Source organism: Hypanus sabinus, chromosome 3 (assembly GCF_030144855.1).
Source record: "Hypanus sabinus isolate sHypSab1 chromosome 3, sHypSab1.hap1, whole genome shotgun sequence".
Classification (NCBI taxonomy): Eukaryota; Metazoa; Chordata; class Chondrichthyes; order Myliobatiformes; family Dasyatidae; genus Hypanus; species Hypanus sabinus.
This window is the reverse complement of record NC_082708.1, coordinates 108,293,865-108,312,727: the sequence shown is the minus strand read 5'-3', so window position 1 is coordinate 108,312,727 and position 18,863 is coordinate 108,293,865. Positions and strand designations below refer to the sequence as shown.

General features: G+C 40.7%; 1 protein-coding gene across 8 annotated transcripts in view; it reads right to left on the bottom strand.

Annotated features, from left to right (window-relative positions):
* Positions 1 to 11,126: 11,126 nt before the first annotated feature.
* alpk1 (alpha-kinase 1) overlaps positions 11,127 to 18,863 on the bottom strand; it is a 131,346-nt gene continuing 123,609 nt past the window's right edge. For 7 of the 8 annotated variants that reach the window (XM_059964904.1, XM_059964907.1, XM_059964905.1 and 4 more), the window contains one exon: positions 11,127 to 16,166. In XM_059964904.1, coding sequence (XP_059820887.1) covers positions 15,958 to 16,166 — 209 coding nt within the window. In that variant the 3' untranslated portion in view covers positions 11,127 to 15,957. The remainder of the gene's footprint in view (positions 16,167 to 18,863) is intronic. The other variant, XM_059964909.1, reaches the window with a different exon arrangement.

Below are 18,863 nucleotides of genomic sequence, written 5' to 3'. Positions count from 1 at the left end.
TATTCTTGAGCATTCCCTAAACTTTTTCCAAAACCACCTTCCATTTTCAAAACTAATCCACAATCAAATTCTTGGTTTTGAATGTTTTTTTGTTTTTTTTCTTCAAGCTTTCTCTCCTCTTTGATAAGATGGTGCTTACCCCCCCGCCACCCCACTGTCAAATGTGCCACTTTTGACTTTCAACATCTTGGGTCTGGTCCCTGACACAGTACCAAGAACAATTTGCACAGATTCAATGGGACGAAGGAGCTGTTTCAGTGCTGTATCTCTGACTAGAAATGAAATTAACTAACATTGCAAATGGAGTCATGGTCCACTATGTTGACCTACTTTAGAGTCTTTAAAATGATCAAATCTGGCTTTGTCAAAGTCTATCACCTGCCACTGAAATTCTCATTCACCTACAAACCAGCCCCTCTGTCATCTATACTCTATGCCCGAGATAGAGACATTTAGATATTTTGGGATGCAAGAGATTGAGAGTTAGTTCTGGTTAATGATGCTGAAGTATAAGATCAGTCCTGATCTTAGTGAGTGGCAGAGCAGACACAGGGTCAATATCCCACTTCTGCTTCTATTTTGTATGTGCTTGTGTTGGTTCGTCTAATAATTTACTTTACAGCTACAGAAGTGTGTGTGGGTTAGAGAACTGTTGCCTACAATGGGAAAAGGTGCTTTCCCATTAACCTACCGCAATTTAAGGACATGTGCTTATGTTTTTTGTGTGTTTGAATATACTCCCTGCAGAAATGATCTAATGTTAAATTCTTGCACTTGCTACTGTATATATCAAGACCTTTTGCATTCTGCTCATGTCTGTTATTTGTCGGTCTTCAACAACTCCAAGTTGAAACTTCTCATCCTTCAGTTTAAATTCCTTCCAATTACTAATCTCTCTCTGCTAGCTCCATACATAATCTTGCTATTAGCCTATACTTGGGCTACATTTACAAAATATTGGAGAAACTTGGCAAATCAGACATCATCTATGAAAATAAATGGTCAACATTTCAGGCAGTGACCCTTGATCAGCATTTGGGCTTTTTGTAGTCATAACTCACTTCAGTTTACTATCGATGGCAGCTGAAGGCATGGTCAAACTCAAATCTCCTCTTCCTCTTCTACCTCTCTTCAAAAGCTTCCTTAAAATGCAATCTTTTACTCACCACTTCCAATGTCTACATCATTTTGTTTTCAGCTTTTCAATTAAGCCTCTGGAGTATATTTATAGGTCATCACTGTTGTCTTTATCTTCCTTAAGTGACAAATCCCTCAGCACCTCCTTCTTGATCTCTCTGTAATTTTGTTAGCCTTTTCCTTCATGTGGCAAACTGGTCACAATAATGGACACAGCTCTCTTTTCTCTTGCATTGGGTGTAAGAAGATAATTTCAGTTGATGGTTGTAGTCAGTGCACTTACAATGACCTCCTCAACCATGAAACAGGAGTACACAGGCTACTCTTAGATTTAACAAAACCTCCTTAAAGTGAATGTTGCCTCCACCACTGCCATCTAAATTTGGGCTTAGTCCCCTGCGGGTTCCAAAATCTACAGCCTTTCAACCAAAGTATTTATGACACTCCAATAAATTCAGGAGAACCAACAAGATCTTTGATAGTTGGAAGAAAGAAGTGCATGGTGAAAAAAGAATTATTGTCCACTTCAATGCAGTTTAAGTGATTAGTTTGAATCAGGTAGGTTACTCTTATTGATTGAAGTTTGAAATTAAAGGTTTGGGTTATGAGGTTAATGATGGGGAAATAAATATAATGCTTCAAGTTAAAATACTCTCTGGATTCTGGCTTTGTTAATCATTAATGGTGAAAGAAGGCTCTGTCTTAACAGAATAATGGAAGATTCCTGCTACAACGGCCAGTCAAAACTACTGAAATCGGAATGGTGCTCTATTGCAAAAGATGCTGGATTTGGATTACTATATCCATTAAGCACATTTTTGTGTTTTTCAATTGTTTGTCATGCATAAATGGAATATTATGTTAAATCAATAACTGCCACTCCATAATTTATACCATGAAAATAACAATGAAAAAGATGTGAAGTTATTGCAAGACTAATGTCACTAACATTAGAGAGAATCTACAACATTGAAATAAAGTGCTGCTTTAAGGTCTCCAAGAATAAAGGATGTATTCTCTTTAGCAAAATTATTTTATCAATGTGTTGTTACCTGGAATTTAAACTTGTGCCCAAGTTACTTTGACATAAAGATTCATTAAAAATGGTTTACTTTGTATTGCATGGAAACCTGGAACTTGTTTCTACAATGAATGCAATGGTTCATAAATTTAAAGATACTGAATTTGATCATCACATTAACTAACATCAGAGGAAATGCTCTTTACCATTTACCTCTTCTAATTTGCAAGTTAATCAGCAAATTTAACAACTACATCAAAGTATTAAAGCTATGCAAGTACTGCTAATGGATACATTGAAATCGCTCTTTTACAGCCTGTTTGGTCAAGTTTAAGTATATATTGTTTTACATAAACAAGTGCCCTGTCAAGTAGAAAAAAATGGTTTGTCTAGGGCCTTTATATTATGCACCATGCCATGGTTATAATTAGCCAATAAGACAGGAGCAGAATTAGGCCATTTGGCCCATCAACTCTGCTCTACCATTTCATCATGACTGATTCATTCCCCTCTCAACCCCATTCTCCTGCCTTCTCTCCATAACCTTTCACACTTCGACTAATCAAGAACCTATCAACCTCTGCCTTAAATGCACCCAGTGACCTGGCCTCCATGAATTCACCACCCACCTCATCTTTATTCTAAATGGACGTCCCTCTATTTTGAGACTGTGCTCTCTGGTTGTAGATTCCACCACCAAAGGAAACATCATCTTCATATCCACTCTATCTAAGGCCTCTCAATATTTGATAGGTTTCAATGAGATTCCCTCCTCATTCTTCTAAATTGCAGTGAGAAGAGGCCCAGAGCCACCAATCACTGATCAGATGACAACCCTTTCATTCCTGGATTTGTTCTTGTGAACCTCCTCTGAACCCTCTCCAATGTCAGCACATCCCTCCTTAAATAAGGGGCTCAAAACTGCTCTCAATACTCCAAGTGAGGCCTCAGCAGTGTCTTATGAAGCATCAGTATTATAACCTTGCTTTTGTATTCTAATCTTGAAGTGAATGGATTGTATTCACCTTCCTCACCACTGATCCAACCTGCAATTTAATTTTTAAGGAATCCTGCATGAAGACTCCCAAATCCCTTCGCATTTCAGATTTTTGAATTTTCTCCTTGTTTAATAAATGCTCTATGCTTTTATTCCTTCTACTGAAGAGCATGACAATGCACTTCCTGACATTATATTCCATCTGCCACTTCCTTAACCATTCTCCTTCTGCAACCTCACTGCTTCCTTAGTACTACCTGTCCCTCCACCTATCTTCCTATCGTCTGCAAACTTGGCCACAAAGCCATCAATCTTATCATTCAAATTGTTGACATGCAATGTAAAAAAGAACTGGTCACAACACAAACCCTGTGGAATATGACTAGCCACTGGCAGCCAATCCAAAAAGGATTACTTTATTCCCCCTCAATGCCTCACACCAATCAGCATTGCTCTATCTGTACTAGGATCTTTCCTGTATTACCCTGGACTCTTATTCTGTTTAGCAGCCTCGTGTGGCACCTTGTTAAAGGCCTTCTGAAAACTGAATTTCACAGCATCCACCAATTCTCCTTTTTCTATCCTGATTATTTCTTTAAAGAATTCCAACAGACTTGTCAGGCAAGATTCTCCCTTAAGGAAATCATGCTGACTTTGGCCTATTTTGTTATGTGCCTCGAAGTACACAACACCAGATCCTAAACATCACCCCAAACACTGAGGTCAGACTAACTGGCCTAAAATTTCCTTTTTTTTTGTCCCTCTCTCTTCTTGAACAGTGGAGTGACATATTGAATTTTCCAGTCCTCCAGAACCATGTCAGAATATATTGATTCTTGGAAGATCATTACTAATACTTCAGCCACCTCCTTTAGAACCCTGGGGTGTAGACCATCTGGTTCAGGTGACTTATTTACTTTCACACCCTTCAGTTTCCTAGGCACCATCTCTCTAGTAATAGCAATTACACTCACCTCTGTCCCTTGACAATTGAACTTACAGCACACTACTAGTGTCTTCCACAGTGAAGACTGATGCAAAATACTTATTCAGTCCATCTGCCATTTCTTTGTATCCCGTAACTACCTCTCCAGCGTCATTTTCCTCTTGCCTCTCTTTATATTCTATTATATATTCTTTATATATTTGTAAAAACTTTTGGTATAATTGTTGTTATTGGCTAGCTTACCTTGGTATTTCATCTTTTCACATTATGTTTTTTTAGCTCCTGAATCATATCCGTTTCATTGTGCAACACCCGAACATCAGAATTGCTGATCCCCCAGTGAGTTCAAACACAGGCTGCTCCAAAAAGCTATCTTGGAGGCATTCCACAAATTCTCTCTCTCGGGATCCAGCATCAACTTGATTTTCACAATTTATCTGCATATTAAAGTCCACCATGACTAATGCAACATTGCATTTTTGACATGCTTATTCTATCTCCTGCTGCAATTTGTAGATCACATATTGTTCGGAGGTCTGTAAATAACTCCCATCAGGGTTGTCCCATCCTTGCAGTTTCTTAACTCTACCCACAAGGATTCTACATCTTCTGATCTTATGTCACCTCCTTCTAAAGATTGGACACAGTAAAAATAACTGGGCACAGTACTGCAAATAGAGTTGGTCAAGTGTAAGAACAATATAAAATTAGCTACAAAATTTGTTTTATGTTTTGTTTGTACTCTGTTTAGGCCACATCTGAAGTATTGCATACATTTCTGGTTGCCTCACTATAGGAAGGATGTTGAGGCTTTGGAGAGGGTACAGAAGAGGTTTACCAGGATGCTGTCCACTTTAGAGGGTACATCTACCATGAAAGGCTGGACAAACTTGGGTTGTTTTCTCTGGAGCAGTAGAGACAGAGGGGAGATCTGACAGAGGGTTATAATATTATGAGAGGCATAGATAAAGTAGACAGGGAGTATCTCTTTCCAAAGGTAGAAATGTCTAATACTTTAGGCCATGCATTGAAGGGAGAGGGGGTAGGTACAAACTGGATCTGAGGGATAAGTTTTTTTTTACTCCGACAGTGGTGGAGGCCTGGAATGCACTCCCTGGTACAGTGGTAGAGGCAAATACATTGGAGGCTTTTAAGAGATGTTTAGATAGGCACATGGATATTAGGAAGATGGAGGGACATAGGCATTGTGTATGTAGGAGGGATTAGTTTTTGTTTTTTTAAATTTACTTTTTAGCTGGTTCAGCACATCATTGTGGGCTGAATGGCCTGTTTCTGTACTGTACTGTTCTATTCAATAATCTACACTAACACCACTGTGAACACTAGCATTGATCTCTTTTAGTATTGTTCCTCACCAATGTCTGGTCCATTGACCAATGCATCTCTGATTCCATGCTTTTACACTGAAATTCACAAGTCAAGGATGAGCTGGAGATAGGATGCATGTGAAACACAAATATATTCTGAGCCAAGAGTTTTTCTATTTCCCATCTGCCCGTACAGCTTTATCCCAGCAATGGCTGAAATAAGAAATAGAGCCCCACACACTTAAGTAAGGTTGCTGACATTAATTTATTAAGAATAAGTGGTTTATTTTTCTTCAGTTTATTTTAATGATTTTAATTATTTTCTAGGAAATTAGCACTCTTCAAAATGAAATTGACTATTTCCGAATTGTTTTAAGTATCTCAGATTATAGAAGACATTGACAACACCTTTGACCGTTATGGTGTAAAGGAAGACAGTTAGCTTATATGTGTGAAGACTTTGCTTGTGACGAAAACTTGAAAAGGTAAGATTAACCATGAATCACTTCAACTTGTATGTTAATCAGAACCAATTTGAGGTTGGATTATTAATGACTGAACCTTGACCAGCCGATACATCTCTGGTTTTTGATTGCTCCCACTTCTAGTTGATATTTCACGTCGAAACAAATATCGATTCTGCATATTAATAGACACACAACACACACGCACACGAGCGACGGGAAGGAGTTTCTGGGCCGTCAGGTGCAACAAATGCGATCAAAGCAAAGGCGGATAAAGTGGGAAAGAAAAACAGCATCGTTAAGAAATGTACACCGAGGGATGAAATAATGAGCTGGACTGAGACCAGCCTTGTACCTTGGCGCATTTAATTGAAAAAAAATACCTGATGCTCGAAAGACGGCTGAACTTCAGTTTAGCCGTCGTTTTCTTTGAAAACCATTTCTCTTGGAGATAATAGAAAAACGAGCTGTGGTTAATGTTGGCTGGTTTTTTTATATTCCTGTAATAATGAATGGGGCATAATAGGTGAACGGCAGACCTTGCGATCTATAGTGGGCGTGTGGCGGGCAGAGCGGGGCTGCCGGTGAGACAGACCGGTGGCGCTCGGTCACTTTGAAATGCCTTGGCGCTCCTTTCTGAACAGCATGCAATCGGACTTTTCCCAACTGCAATAGCAGCTAACACCTTTTCTAGCTTCACCAGGACCGACACGGAACAATATGAATATGCATGTCACTAAAACCAATTTGTAGAGGAAACGATAGCGTTGGTGGGAATTATTTGAGATGGAGCCGCTCTGTGGCTTTCTTCAGAGCGGAGGAAAGGGCTGCACAGAATAGCCATTATAGTCTGGATTTGGCCGCTGGCTTTCTTGTCGCCCTCATTCATGTGCGTGCCGTATGTTATCCGATGAATTATACTTTTTGTTCTTTCTCTCCAAGCCTTTCTTAATACCCATGTGCGTGACAGGTATCACGCGGATAAAACGGCTGCAGTGTCGCGGGGTTTCCATCTAGCCCCAACAACCGTTAAAAAGACAAATGGAAATCTCATTACACACCCAGCTCCTTGATAGAACCATTAATACAATTCAGTTTCCTAATACTAAATTAGATACAAAAAAGGACCTTTTGATCCAGTCGGATTGTTTCACTGACATTCCCGATTAAAACAAATATTTCCATACATCTCAAAGGGAGTCCACTGTTTGCCACTGCTTGCGGAGGGGGAAAACCCCACATAAATAAAATTGTAAGTGTCCAGGGTAAAGTATTCAGAGGCAGAAGAATGATCCTTCAGTTTGGAAGCAGCTGAAATGGCTTTTCACTTCACAATGGTCAATATGCCAAATGCCTATGGCTGATGGACAGACTGTGCAATGAGATTGAGAGTGTAATCCCAGCTCACCTGGCAGAGCCTGAGTTGTCAAGAAGCTGCCAGCAGTTGCTGAAAAGGAGGATTACTCCTCTGGGTAATACGGTTTGATTGCAGAACCCTTTCTCATTATACAGCTGTGTGCCACCCCCATATTGCACTGTTGAAAATCCATTAAGGATTGATGTGGTGTTGTAGGGTGTGTCTTACAATAACGTGGAATTTAGTATGGGGTTTAGATATGTCTAATGGATATTAGACTTGCAGTGGTTTCCAGCATGAGGCATTATGTCTGGCATTTTTCCCGTAATCCGAAGCAACATGTTGGCCAAATAGAGGAGAAAGGGGTTTCACGTGACTGACAAATTATTAATTCATATGCACAGGCAAGTATACTACAACTTGACTAATGCCAATACTTTTAATTTTTGAAAGGCAAGTAATTTGGCCTGTCAGCTGCTGGGCTCTGCATTTTCCTGGCGAGCGTGGCACACGTGAATATTTTTGGCCACTGACTTCAAAGACCTGCCTGACCCAGACTCAGTGCAATGACACAAAATGGCTGCAAGATTAGCTTCTGGGGCTATCTTTAAAGGGTATCACATTCCCTCTACCCCACCCCCGGACCTTGTGATTTCAGTCTCCGAGTTCGACGTGAAAAGCATCTTTCAGGAGGGTGAACTCACGGAAAGATCCTGGTCGAGTACTAAAGACCCGCGCTGTTGGAGTGTGAACCGATATCCTTAACTTCTCGCTTTCACAGTCTGAGGTACCCGCCTGATTCATGCAGGCTTCAATTATGCGGGTGCCCAAGAAGAACATGGTAACCTGCCTCAATGACTATCATCTAGTAGCACTTATGTCCACTGTGATGAATTGCTTTGAGAGGCAGGTGATGAAACATATCAACTCCTGCCCGAGAGGAAACTTGGATCCATTCCAATTTACCTACAGGTCAACAGCAGATGCAATTTTATTGGCCCTTCGCTCAACCCTGTAACATCTGGACTGTGAAGATGTACGTAAAGCTTCGGAAGTTAGGATCAAACGAAGCACATGAGGAGTTCTAAGAAGCCCGAAAAGAACTAAAGAAGGGATTTAAGAAAGCCAGGAGGGGCCCTAAAAAGTCATTGGCAGGTAGGATTAAGGTGACTCGCAAGGCATTTTATACATACATCAAGAGCAAGTGGATAACTAGGGCGAGGGTGGACCACCCAGGGATAAAGGAAAGGACATTTGCTTGTATGAGGAGAATGTGGGTGAGGTATGAAATGAGTATTTCACTTCAGTGTTTAACAAGGTAAAGGACATGGAGGACCAGGAGATCAGTGCTGAGTGTAAAAATACATTAGAGCATTTAGAGGTCAAGGGGGAGGAAACTGATGGGCCTCCAAATGAGTAGTAAGGTGGATAAGTCCCCCAGGCCAATGGGATTTATCTCTAGTTATTGAAGGAGTCAAGAGACAAGATTGCTGGTGCATTGACCAGTATCTTCATGTGCCCTCTAGGCACAGGAGAGCTCCCAGAGTGCAGGCAAGTGGCTAATAATGTACCTATAACCATGTAACAATTACAGTACAGAAACAGGCCATCTCGGCCCTTCTAGTGCGTGCCGAATGCTTACCTCTGCTTAAGAATGGAACAAGGGAAAATCCTGGGAACTATAGACCGGTGAGTCTCACAGCAGTTGTAGAGAAATTGCTGGAGATAGTTCTTAGGGATAGGATATAAGCATATTTCAAAATGCATAGCCTAATTAAGGAGCCAACATGGCTTTATGCAGAGCAGGTCATGTCTTACTAACTTGATTGAGATTTTTGACAAGGTGATGAGGAAGATTAATGAAGATAGGGGATGGCTACATGGATTTTAGTAAGGTGTTTGACATAGTCCCTCATGGGGGGCTAATCCAGAAGATTAAGATACATGGGGCCTGCAGTGAATTGGATTCAGAACTGACATGGCACATGGAAGACAAAGGGTAGTGGTTGAAGGAAATTGTTCAAGCTGGAGGTCTGCAATTGGTGGTGTTCCACAGGGATCTGTGCTTGGTCCTCTGTTGTTTGTGATGTATATAAATGACCTGGATGAAAATGTAGATGGGTGGGTTATTAAGTTTGTGGATGATACAAAGACTGGTAGAGTTGTGGGTAGTGTAAGGCTACATTCACACTAGACTGGATAATTTTGAAAACGCCGGTTTCACGTAAAAACAATAGGCGTCCACACTATGCATTTTTGAAAATATCACTATCCACATTGAAACGGAGATTTTGGTGAATCTCCTCCCACTGCGCATGCACAGGACACATCTACCAAAAACATGCAACATGTTTGGTGTCGAATCTCACTATGAAATTGCCCGTTTGTGTAGTTACAGACTAGAAAAATTAAAATGATGGACAGCTGTTTGCTCTCGCGCAGGAAAACTTAAAACAAAAAAAAACTGGCAAAGAATTCAGTACAATATACATCAGTTGCAGATATGGGCAGAGAAATGGCAGATTAATGGTAATTTAATGAAGATAACTGTGAGATGTTGCACCTTGAAAGAGCAAGTGCAAGCGGACAGTACCCTTAAGTGCTGCTGAGCAGAGATATCTTGGGGTCCAAGTTCAAAGCTCCATGAAATTGGCTACTCAAGTCGATAGTGTGGTTAGGAAGGCTTATGGAAAGCTTGCTTTTATTAGTCGAGGTACTTAATTCAAGAAGTTATGTTGCAACTTTATAAAACTCTGGTTTGGCCATATCTAGGAAGGATGTTGAGGCTTTGGAGAGAGCTTTACCAGGCTGCTTCCTGTTTTAGAGGGCATATGCTATCATGGGAGGCTGGTCAAACTCGGGCTATTTCCTATGGAGCAGCAGAAGCTGAGGGGAGTTCTGATAAAGGTTTATGAGGTTATGAGAGGCACAGATAGAATAGCCAAGGATTATCTTTTTCTCCAGGGTGGAAATGCCTAATACCAGAGGGCATGCATTGAAGGTGAGAGGGGGTAGGTTCAGAGGGGTTGAAAGAGGTAAGGCTTTTACTCAGAAGTGGTGGATGCCTGGAATGCACCACCTGGTATGGTGGTAGAGGCTTTTAAGAGATGTTTAGATAGGCATGTGAATGTGAGGAAGATGGAGGGATATGGACACTGTGTAGATAGGAGGGATTTATTTTATGTGTTTCTCGATTTACTTTTTAGCTGGTTTGGCACAATGAAGAGCCTGTCCCAGTGCTCTACTGTTCTGTTTACTGAGAATGCCTGCAAGAAAATGAATCTCAGGGTTGTATATGGTGACATGTATGTACTTTGATAATAAATTAACTTTGCACTTTTGTTTTTCTTTCTAAGGAAAGTGAAACGAAAAAGGAATTTCTTTGGAATTCTTCTGTCCTTAGTTTTCCACTGAGGCCACCACCAGCTCCCTTTGACATAATTATCTGTGTGTGAAACGGGTTAAAATACTGAGAATGGCTGCACTACTGGCTGTCTGACCAGTAATAAGCTTGATAGCTTCTACTGGCAGAATGGTGTTGAAATTGCCCCAGTTAGTCTAACTGTTAGCCCAGCCAGCCAGTCTGACATGCTGCCACATTCACCTGTGATTCATGCCAGATACCAGGTTGCTCCAAGCACATCCAATCTTTGGTGAAGGTGAATTCCAGCCCCTGATTGACAAAGTGTTTGAAGCATTAGCAAACATCCTCAATTAAAAATGGCAAGTAGATGTTCCATCTCAGTTTCTGCATGAAGTCTATCTCAACACAAGAGCTAGCCACCAGCTTTTGTAAGGGAATACGCAAGTTTCAAAGAGCATTTATTATCAAAGAACATACGAATTACACAATCTTGAGATTTGTTTGCTTACAGGTAGTTGCAAAGCAAGGAACCCGAGAGAACCCAATTTTAACAATAAGAGCAACCCCAACCCCCCATGCCCACAAAGAAATAGGAATAAAAAGACACACAAAACAAATCATAAGAGCAATAGAAGTGAGCAACAACAGCAGTCTGAACCAAATTGAGTCCTTCGAGCCAAGTCAGCGGTGCAGCATGGAGTAGGCCCAAAGCCTTGGTATTTAAGTCATCATGTTAGCCGGGGACAGTATCACAGCCTTAGTGTTGCAGAGAGAAGCCCCCAGATCATTAGGACCGGCATTTAAGTGTCCGAATCTCACACTAGGACTCTGGCCCTGCCACTGGCCTAGATTTCGCTGCTGAAGAAGCCTTACTCGACCTCACCAATTCGGCTTGGTGTTTATAGCGATACACCTTCATACCCGGGTTAGTTGGACGGGCATTGGAACTCCCCTGTCCCGTCTTCTCCCCTCCAGATCGTTCACTCCAACTAGCACGGCACATCCCACAAATCCGTTTTGCCTTTGTTTGCTTTTTCATTGCCTGCAGTGATAGCTTACCACAATTCACTTTTTTTAAAAAGTGTTATTAATAATGGTGCAATGAATACAGCAAAAGCTTCAGGCCATGTGAAGTACTAAGAATTTGTGGTTGAGAAATAACTATTCTTCTAGTTGAGATGTTCCAGTTTAATTATACAGTGGCACATACACTTAGCGGCCACTTTAGTACGAACCTCCTGTATATATGTATATTCATGGTCTTCTGCTGCTGCAGCCATCCACTTTGAGGTTCGACATGTTGTGCATTCAGAGATGCTCTTCTGCATACCACAGTTATAAAGTGTCATCATTTGAGTTATGGTTGCCTTGAATTAGTTTGGCCATTTACCTCTGACTTCTCTCATTAACAAGGCTTTTTCACCCACAGAATTGCTGCTCACTAGATGTATTTTGTTTTTGTCACTGTTCTCGGTAAACTCTATTGTGCCAGAAAATCTCAGGAGGTCAGCAGTTTCTGAGATACTCAAACCACCCAGTCTGGCACCATCATTCCACAGTCAAAATCACTTGGATCACCTTTCTTCCCTCAATGTGATATTTGATCTGAACAACAACTGAACCTCTTGATCATGTTTGCATACTTTTATGCACTTGAGTTGCTGCCACATGATTCGCTGATTAGATATTTGTATTAATGAGGTGTATGGGTATGTTTCATACAGTGGCCAATGGGGAAAAAGTCACACCCACAAAAACAGCAACAGAAATTAAACAGAATCTGGCCAATTACTTCATGCTAACTCGTTTGAGCTGAACTTGTGTTTGAATTTTCAAAACATGAAGGATTGCTGTAACAGTGAAGACATTCAGCAGTGATTGAAAAAGCAGATTTTGAAATATAATAATCATGTATATTCTTAGAATATTATTCTTGGATGCTGTAGGGAGAGTGCAGAGATTTAAATGGTTGTTGCAGGGATTGGAGAGCATGCCTTATGAGAATAGATTGAGTGAACTTGGCCTTTTCTCCTTGGAGTGATGGAATATAAGAGGTGACCTGATAGATGTGTATAAGATGATGAGTGGGTGACATGAAGGGGCATAGTTTTAAGGTGCTTGGAAGTAGGCACAAGGGGGGATGTCAGAGGTAAGTTTTTCCACAGAGAGAGTGGTGGATGCGTGGACTGCATTGCCAGCAAAGTTGATAGAGGTGGATACAATAGGGTCTTTTAAGAGCCTCTTAGATAGGTACATGGAGCTATGCAGTAGGGACATTCTAGGCAGTTTCTAGAGTTGGTTACATGGTTGGAACAAAGTTGTGGGCCAAAGGGCCTGTAATGTGCTGTAGATTTTCTATGTTTTTTTGTTTCTTAGTTAAAATGCAGAACTTAAAAATACAATTTGCTGCAAAAATTTTAATCCATAACGGTATTCATTGACATTTTTAATATTATGACATTACAACATTAAATATGTAATTAAGGCTGCTGAGCAAGAAATAATTACAATTTGTCATGGGTAAAAGGGGCTTCATTTATAGTTAAACAATCATAGAGCACCAATGTCCAATGGTTGATCTGAATGAAAGCATTTCTCTTTTAAATTTCAATGTAAAACGAGTTGCATTGATGAGCTAAAATCCTCCTTGTGTTTAAATGTGGCTAGAAGCCATCTTGTAACAATTTCTATAGCCCCTATGCTCCTCAGAGCTCTGTATTCACCCTCTCGCGTATCCTTGACCCATCCTGATGAAAGGTCTCAGCCCTAGATATTGACTCTTTTACTCTTTTTCATAGATGCTGCCGGGCCTGCTGAGTTCCTCCAGCATTTTGTGTGTTACCTAACCTTGATTTCATTTGCTCAATGTTGCTAATATTTTGTTGCTATTAAGCTAGAAAGAGTGCAGAAAAGATTATGTAGTGCAGTAGATGGATGGGGGAACAGTGGAATGTAGTTCTTGGATTTTTATTAGACATACAACATCGTCCCAAACATGAGGTTGTTAGACCCCATACTTGCAGTACATCGAGAAGTAATATATTTGCGTAGATTGACAATTGGTTAACAGACAGAAAACAAAGAGTAGGAATAAATGGGTTCACCACAAGTTGGGTCTGGTGGGGTTATCACAAAGATCAGCACTTGACTCTATTCACAACCTATATAGATATATTGTCTGGTAGGACCAAATGTAACATTTCCAGGTTTATCAATGATAGGGAAATGAGCAATGATGAACATGTAAGAATGGGCAACTTCATGGCAGATAGAATGCAATGTGATTAAAACATTAAATATTTAAATTTGGTAGAAACATCTAGAAGCACTGTTTATTTTCTAAATGGTGAGTGATTGGAAAATATTAATGTTCAAAGGGGCCTTGACGTGTTTATACTCAACCCACTGAAAGCAAACATATAAGTACAGCAGGCGATGAGAATGGTTAAGGGATGTTTTCCTCTATTGCAAGAGAGTTTTAGTACAAAAGTGAAGATTTTTTACTAGAATTATGTGAACCTTTCTTGAGATGATAATGGTCATATTATGTGTAATTTGGATCTCTTTACCTATCGAAGAAAAAAGGACATGGTTGCAAAAGAGGGAGGAGGGTGAGGATTCACCAGACTGCTTCTTGGGATGGCTCATCTGCCATTTGAATGGACATTAAGTAGACTAGCTATTCCTGAAATTTTAGAATGACAGGTAACCCAATTTGGATGTAGAAAACTGTCAAAGAGATTGAAAAGAATATGGGGAAATTCTTCTTCCAACTGATGAGACTAAAACCAATCTCAAAATAGGAGCTATGTCACATAAATGGAAATGAGGGCGAATTTCAATATTCAGATAGGAATTTTTTACTTCAGGGTCTGGCGTAGATTGTATTTGATAGAGAGATTTAAGTATTTGTGTATAGCAGAGGATTGAAAGGGCATGGAAATAGAACAGGAAAACGGTGTTGAAATAAAGATTAATCATTATGTTGTTAGAGAAAAGCTGAAGGGCAGAATGGCCTCCTCCTACTCCTATTTGTATGTTTTTGTAATAGAGAGAGGGTCACAGAGAGGGACAATAGGAAGAAGAGGATAATTTAAGGAAGCATGAAGAGGAATAAGAACCTGGTGGTGTGAGTCCTGAGGCTCCTGTACCACCTTCCTGATGGCAGCAGCGAGAAGAAAGCATGTTTTGGGTGCTGGAGGTCTCTGCTGACAAATGCTGCTTTCTTATGACAACGTTTCATGTAGATGTTCTCAATGATGGGGTAGTCTTTACTCACTGGCCTGTATCCCCTAAATTTTGTAGGATTTTCTGTTCAAGAGCATTGGTGTATCCATTCCAGGCTGTGATGCAGCTACCACACATTTATAGAAGTTTGTGAAAGTTTTAGATGTCATGCCAAGTAACTGGAAACTCCTAAGGAAATGCTTTCTTTGTATTTGCACTTGTGTGCTGGGCCCAGAACAGGTCTTCCAAAATAATATCACAGAAATTTAAAGTTGCTGACCCTTTTCACCTCTGATCCTCCAATGACAACTGGCTCATGGACCTCTGATTTCCATCTGAAGTCAACAATCAGTTCCTTGGTCTTGCTGACATTGAGTAAGAGGTTGTTGTTATGGTGAGCATCTAAAACACTATGCTCACCTGGAAGCAAAGTCCAGCTGTTGCCTATGTTGTCTGAATTAACTTTATAAGAGGTGATAGTATTCAAGCCCTGCCACAACTGTCTTTTGTTGATTCAAGTTTAGTCCAGAATTGCCACTTCACCCATGAGATGATTTTCCGGAGATCATACCTCTTGTAACTTTCCTGGGCACCAGACTTGAAAGCCTCTGATCTGGTTTTCAGCAGATTGTGGTTCTCCTAGTTCATCCAGGGTTTCTAATTGGGGAAGACTCTGAATGATTTTGTGGAGATGTACTTGTCTACAAGTGAGAAAGGAGAGAGTGAGAGGGAGAGAAGGGAAATAATTTGGAGAGGGAATGTAGGGAAAAAGACGAAAGTGAAACTTCTGAAATAAAAGTATTGTCAATCCCTAAATGCTGCAAGATGTGGAGGGCATGCATAGTTTTTCATAGTCTTGACCAAGTTTACTGCAAGCAGTGGAAGTTGAACCTTTTCCTGTTGTAATTCTGTGTAATGTGGACTTGGCTTCACAGACATTTGTAAGGTACACTGCACATCCTGATTCACGGTTAGCACCAGCAGCTACCAACAAGGATAATCTTGATGCAACTGCTAGAATAGTGGCTTGTAGGTTACCTGGGCTACATAGTGATCACCTTCTGCAATGATAAGGATGAGAAAAGATCCTAACAAATTCAAATACACTTCCCAAAACTATGCGGAAGTTATTTCTTCCAGGTTGTCCCTGCCAGGGTTCTTCAAAGTGAGAATGTGGCAAATCTCATTGCATTCCTTGTGTTGACAGTTGAAGAAATATCTGATGCCTTGGTCTGCAAAGTTAGATCCCCCTCGCTGCTTTGTCACTGAGTGAATCTGAGGATCTGTTAGGTAAATAAGACCTTTGCCGTCTCCTGTGACCCAGCCTGTGGAAGAATTAGGTGAAGTCAGATGAGAAAGTTCTCTTGAGGCAGCAGCAAATACGTGGAATGGAAATTCATTCTGGCTCTCATAAATTCAGTTGAAGAACTAAACTTTTTTTCCTGTACTGATTTTAATTTATTAACAATGTCATGTATGACATTTATCTGAGTCAATTATCTTGGAGATTATGTGGCAAGTATGACAGTGGTGTACTGGTCAAATGTCACTTTAAACTATTTATATGTGTACTTATTTATCCATTTGTTTATCTGTTCATCCATCCATCCATTCATTCAGTTATTTATTGATTGAGATACAGTGTAGTATAGGCCCTTCTGGTCCTTTGAGCTGCTTGCCCAGCAGCCACCCCCCCCCCCCGCCCGATTCAACCCTAGCCTAATCACGTGACTATTTACAATGACCAATTAACCTACTAACTGATACAGCTTTGGACTGTGGGAAGAACCTGAAGCACCCGGAGGAAACCCACGTGGTCAAGGGGAGAATGTACAAACCCCTTACAGGCAGCAGAGGGGAACGAGTCTAGTTTTCTTGATATGACTCGGTATTATTGTTTCCATAAATTTCAGATGTGTGTCACCTCTGTTTTTCATGTTTTCTGAACTCTGCTGTAAATACTTTAGCCTTTGCACATGTAGTTAATAGCTGCATCACCTCCTTATTTATCTAACTGTGCCCTAAGCAGTTAATTTATTTTTATCTTTGTTCCCAATAAAAAAAAATACAAAATAATCAAGGCAAAGAAACTGTACCTAATCTTAACAATACATGATATTTTTTATGAAATTAAAACGTCTAGTAAAATTAGAAGCTCACAGTGTGGTCTGCAATGTTTTAAAATCTATTTCTAGTCCCTAAGTCACTACTGTTGTGTAATACGTGAACAGTCCCCAGAGGTGCTGTGCAATCTAACAATAGTTTCCTTGCCTACCATTTCCTCTGTAGGTCCCACACTCCAGCTGCCAAATCCTTTTAGCCCCCCAATACTCTGTCAATTCCACCCCATCCAATGACCAATGATTTGACAGAGCATCAAAGTGCACACCCACCACTGATCGCCAGCAACAGACCCTCAATCTTTTCACTAGGCCTCCCTCTCTCTAAAATTACACCTGCCCCCAGGCAAAGTCTTCCCTAATTTTTATTATAGAATCATTAAATACTACAGTCCCATTGACCTATCCAGTCTGTCCCGACTGATTAATCTGCATAGTCCCATCAACCTGCACTCTAACCATAGCCTCCGTACCCCTGCCATCCAGTTACCTGTCCAAATTTCTCTTGTGTTGAAATAAAACCTACATTCACCACTTCTGCTAGCAGCTTGTTCCGCACTCTCACCACCCTCTCAGTGAAGAAGGGCCCCTCATGTTCCCCTTAAACCAGGGGTTCTCAACCTGGTGTCCATGGACCCCTTGCTTAATGGCATAAAAAAAGTTTGGGAATCCCTGCTTTAAACATTTCACTTTTCACCTTTAACCCATGACCTATTGTTCAAGTCTCAACCAATCTTGGTGGAAGAAGCCTGTTTGTGTTTATCCTCTCTGTACCCTTTGTAAATTTGTATACTGTACCTCTATCAAATCTTCCCTTATTTTTCTATGCTCCAGGGAGTGAAGTCCTAACCACTTTAACCTTATCCTATAATTAAGGGCCTCAAGTTCTGGCAATATCTTTCTAAATTTTCTCTGTATTTTTTCAATCTGATTTACATCTCTTCATTTTTCCTAGTAATTTCACCTCTCCCCTATTAATTCCTTCCACTCTATCATGTCTAAAGCAACAGAACCTTTAATGTTGAACTGCCAGCCCTGCCTCTCCTGCAACCAAATCTCTCTGATGGCTACAATATCATAATTGCACGTGCTGATCCTGCCTTTCCTACAATACTCCTTGCATTGAAATGTACGCAACTCAGGACATTAGTCCCAGCATGCTCAATCTGACTTTGTATGTAGGTTTTACGACATCTTTCCCCACAATGACTCCTCTACCTGCACTGGCACTCTGGTTCTCACTCCCCTGCAATTAAATTTCCCCCGTGCAGCACTACCACAAGGATATAAGCCCCCCTCCAGTTCAGGTGGAAACCATGCCTTCTGTGCAGGTCCCACTTGCTGTGGAAGAGAGCTTTTGCATTTGCTGTGCTGAAGCAGCCCTGAAGATGAGGCTTAGCTCATGAAAGGCCAGGGCAGTTACACCTGATACCATAGAGCTCAGGGGCTGATGAATTTCCAAGCAACGATCCCCCATCAAAATAGTCACTAGCCACCAGATGTGGGGCCACAGATGCAAGGGAAGTTCTAGATATGAAGGAGAAATCATATAAACATCTTTGTTTCTCAAGTCTTTCTGGATGGGTAATATGCCCATTCTTACCCCTAATTCCAGCATCATTAAATGAGAGTAGAATCTCAACTTGGGAAATGTCTGGAACAACATTCAAATGGATATTTGAATTCCTGTTCCCTCTTCATTTCACCGGAGGACTGCAGGTGTTCATGAAGGCAGCCCAGTGTTATTTTCTCAAAGGCAATTAGGGATGAGCAATAAAAGCTGAGCTACTTGATCCCAAGACTGGGTAAAAAGAAACCGTCTCAAGCAAGGCCTGTCACTCCAGAAGTGCAGTGGTTTAAAGACGAGAGTACAGAGAAGGATAGAATAATTGGAGACAATTG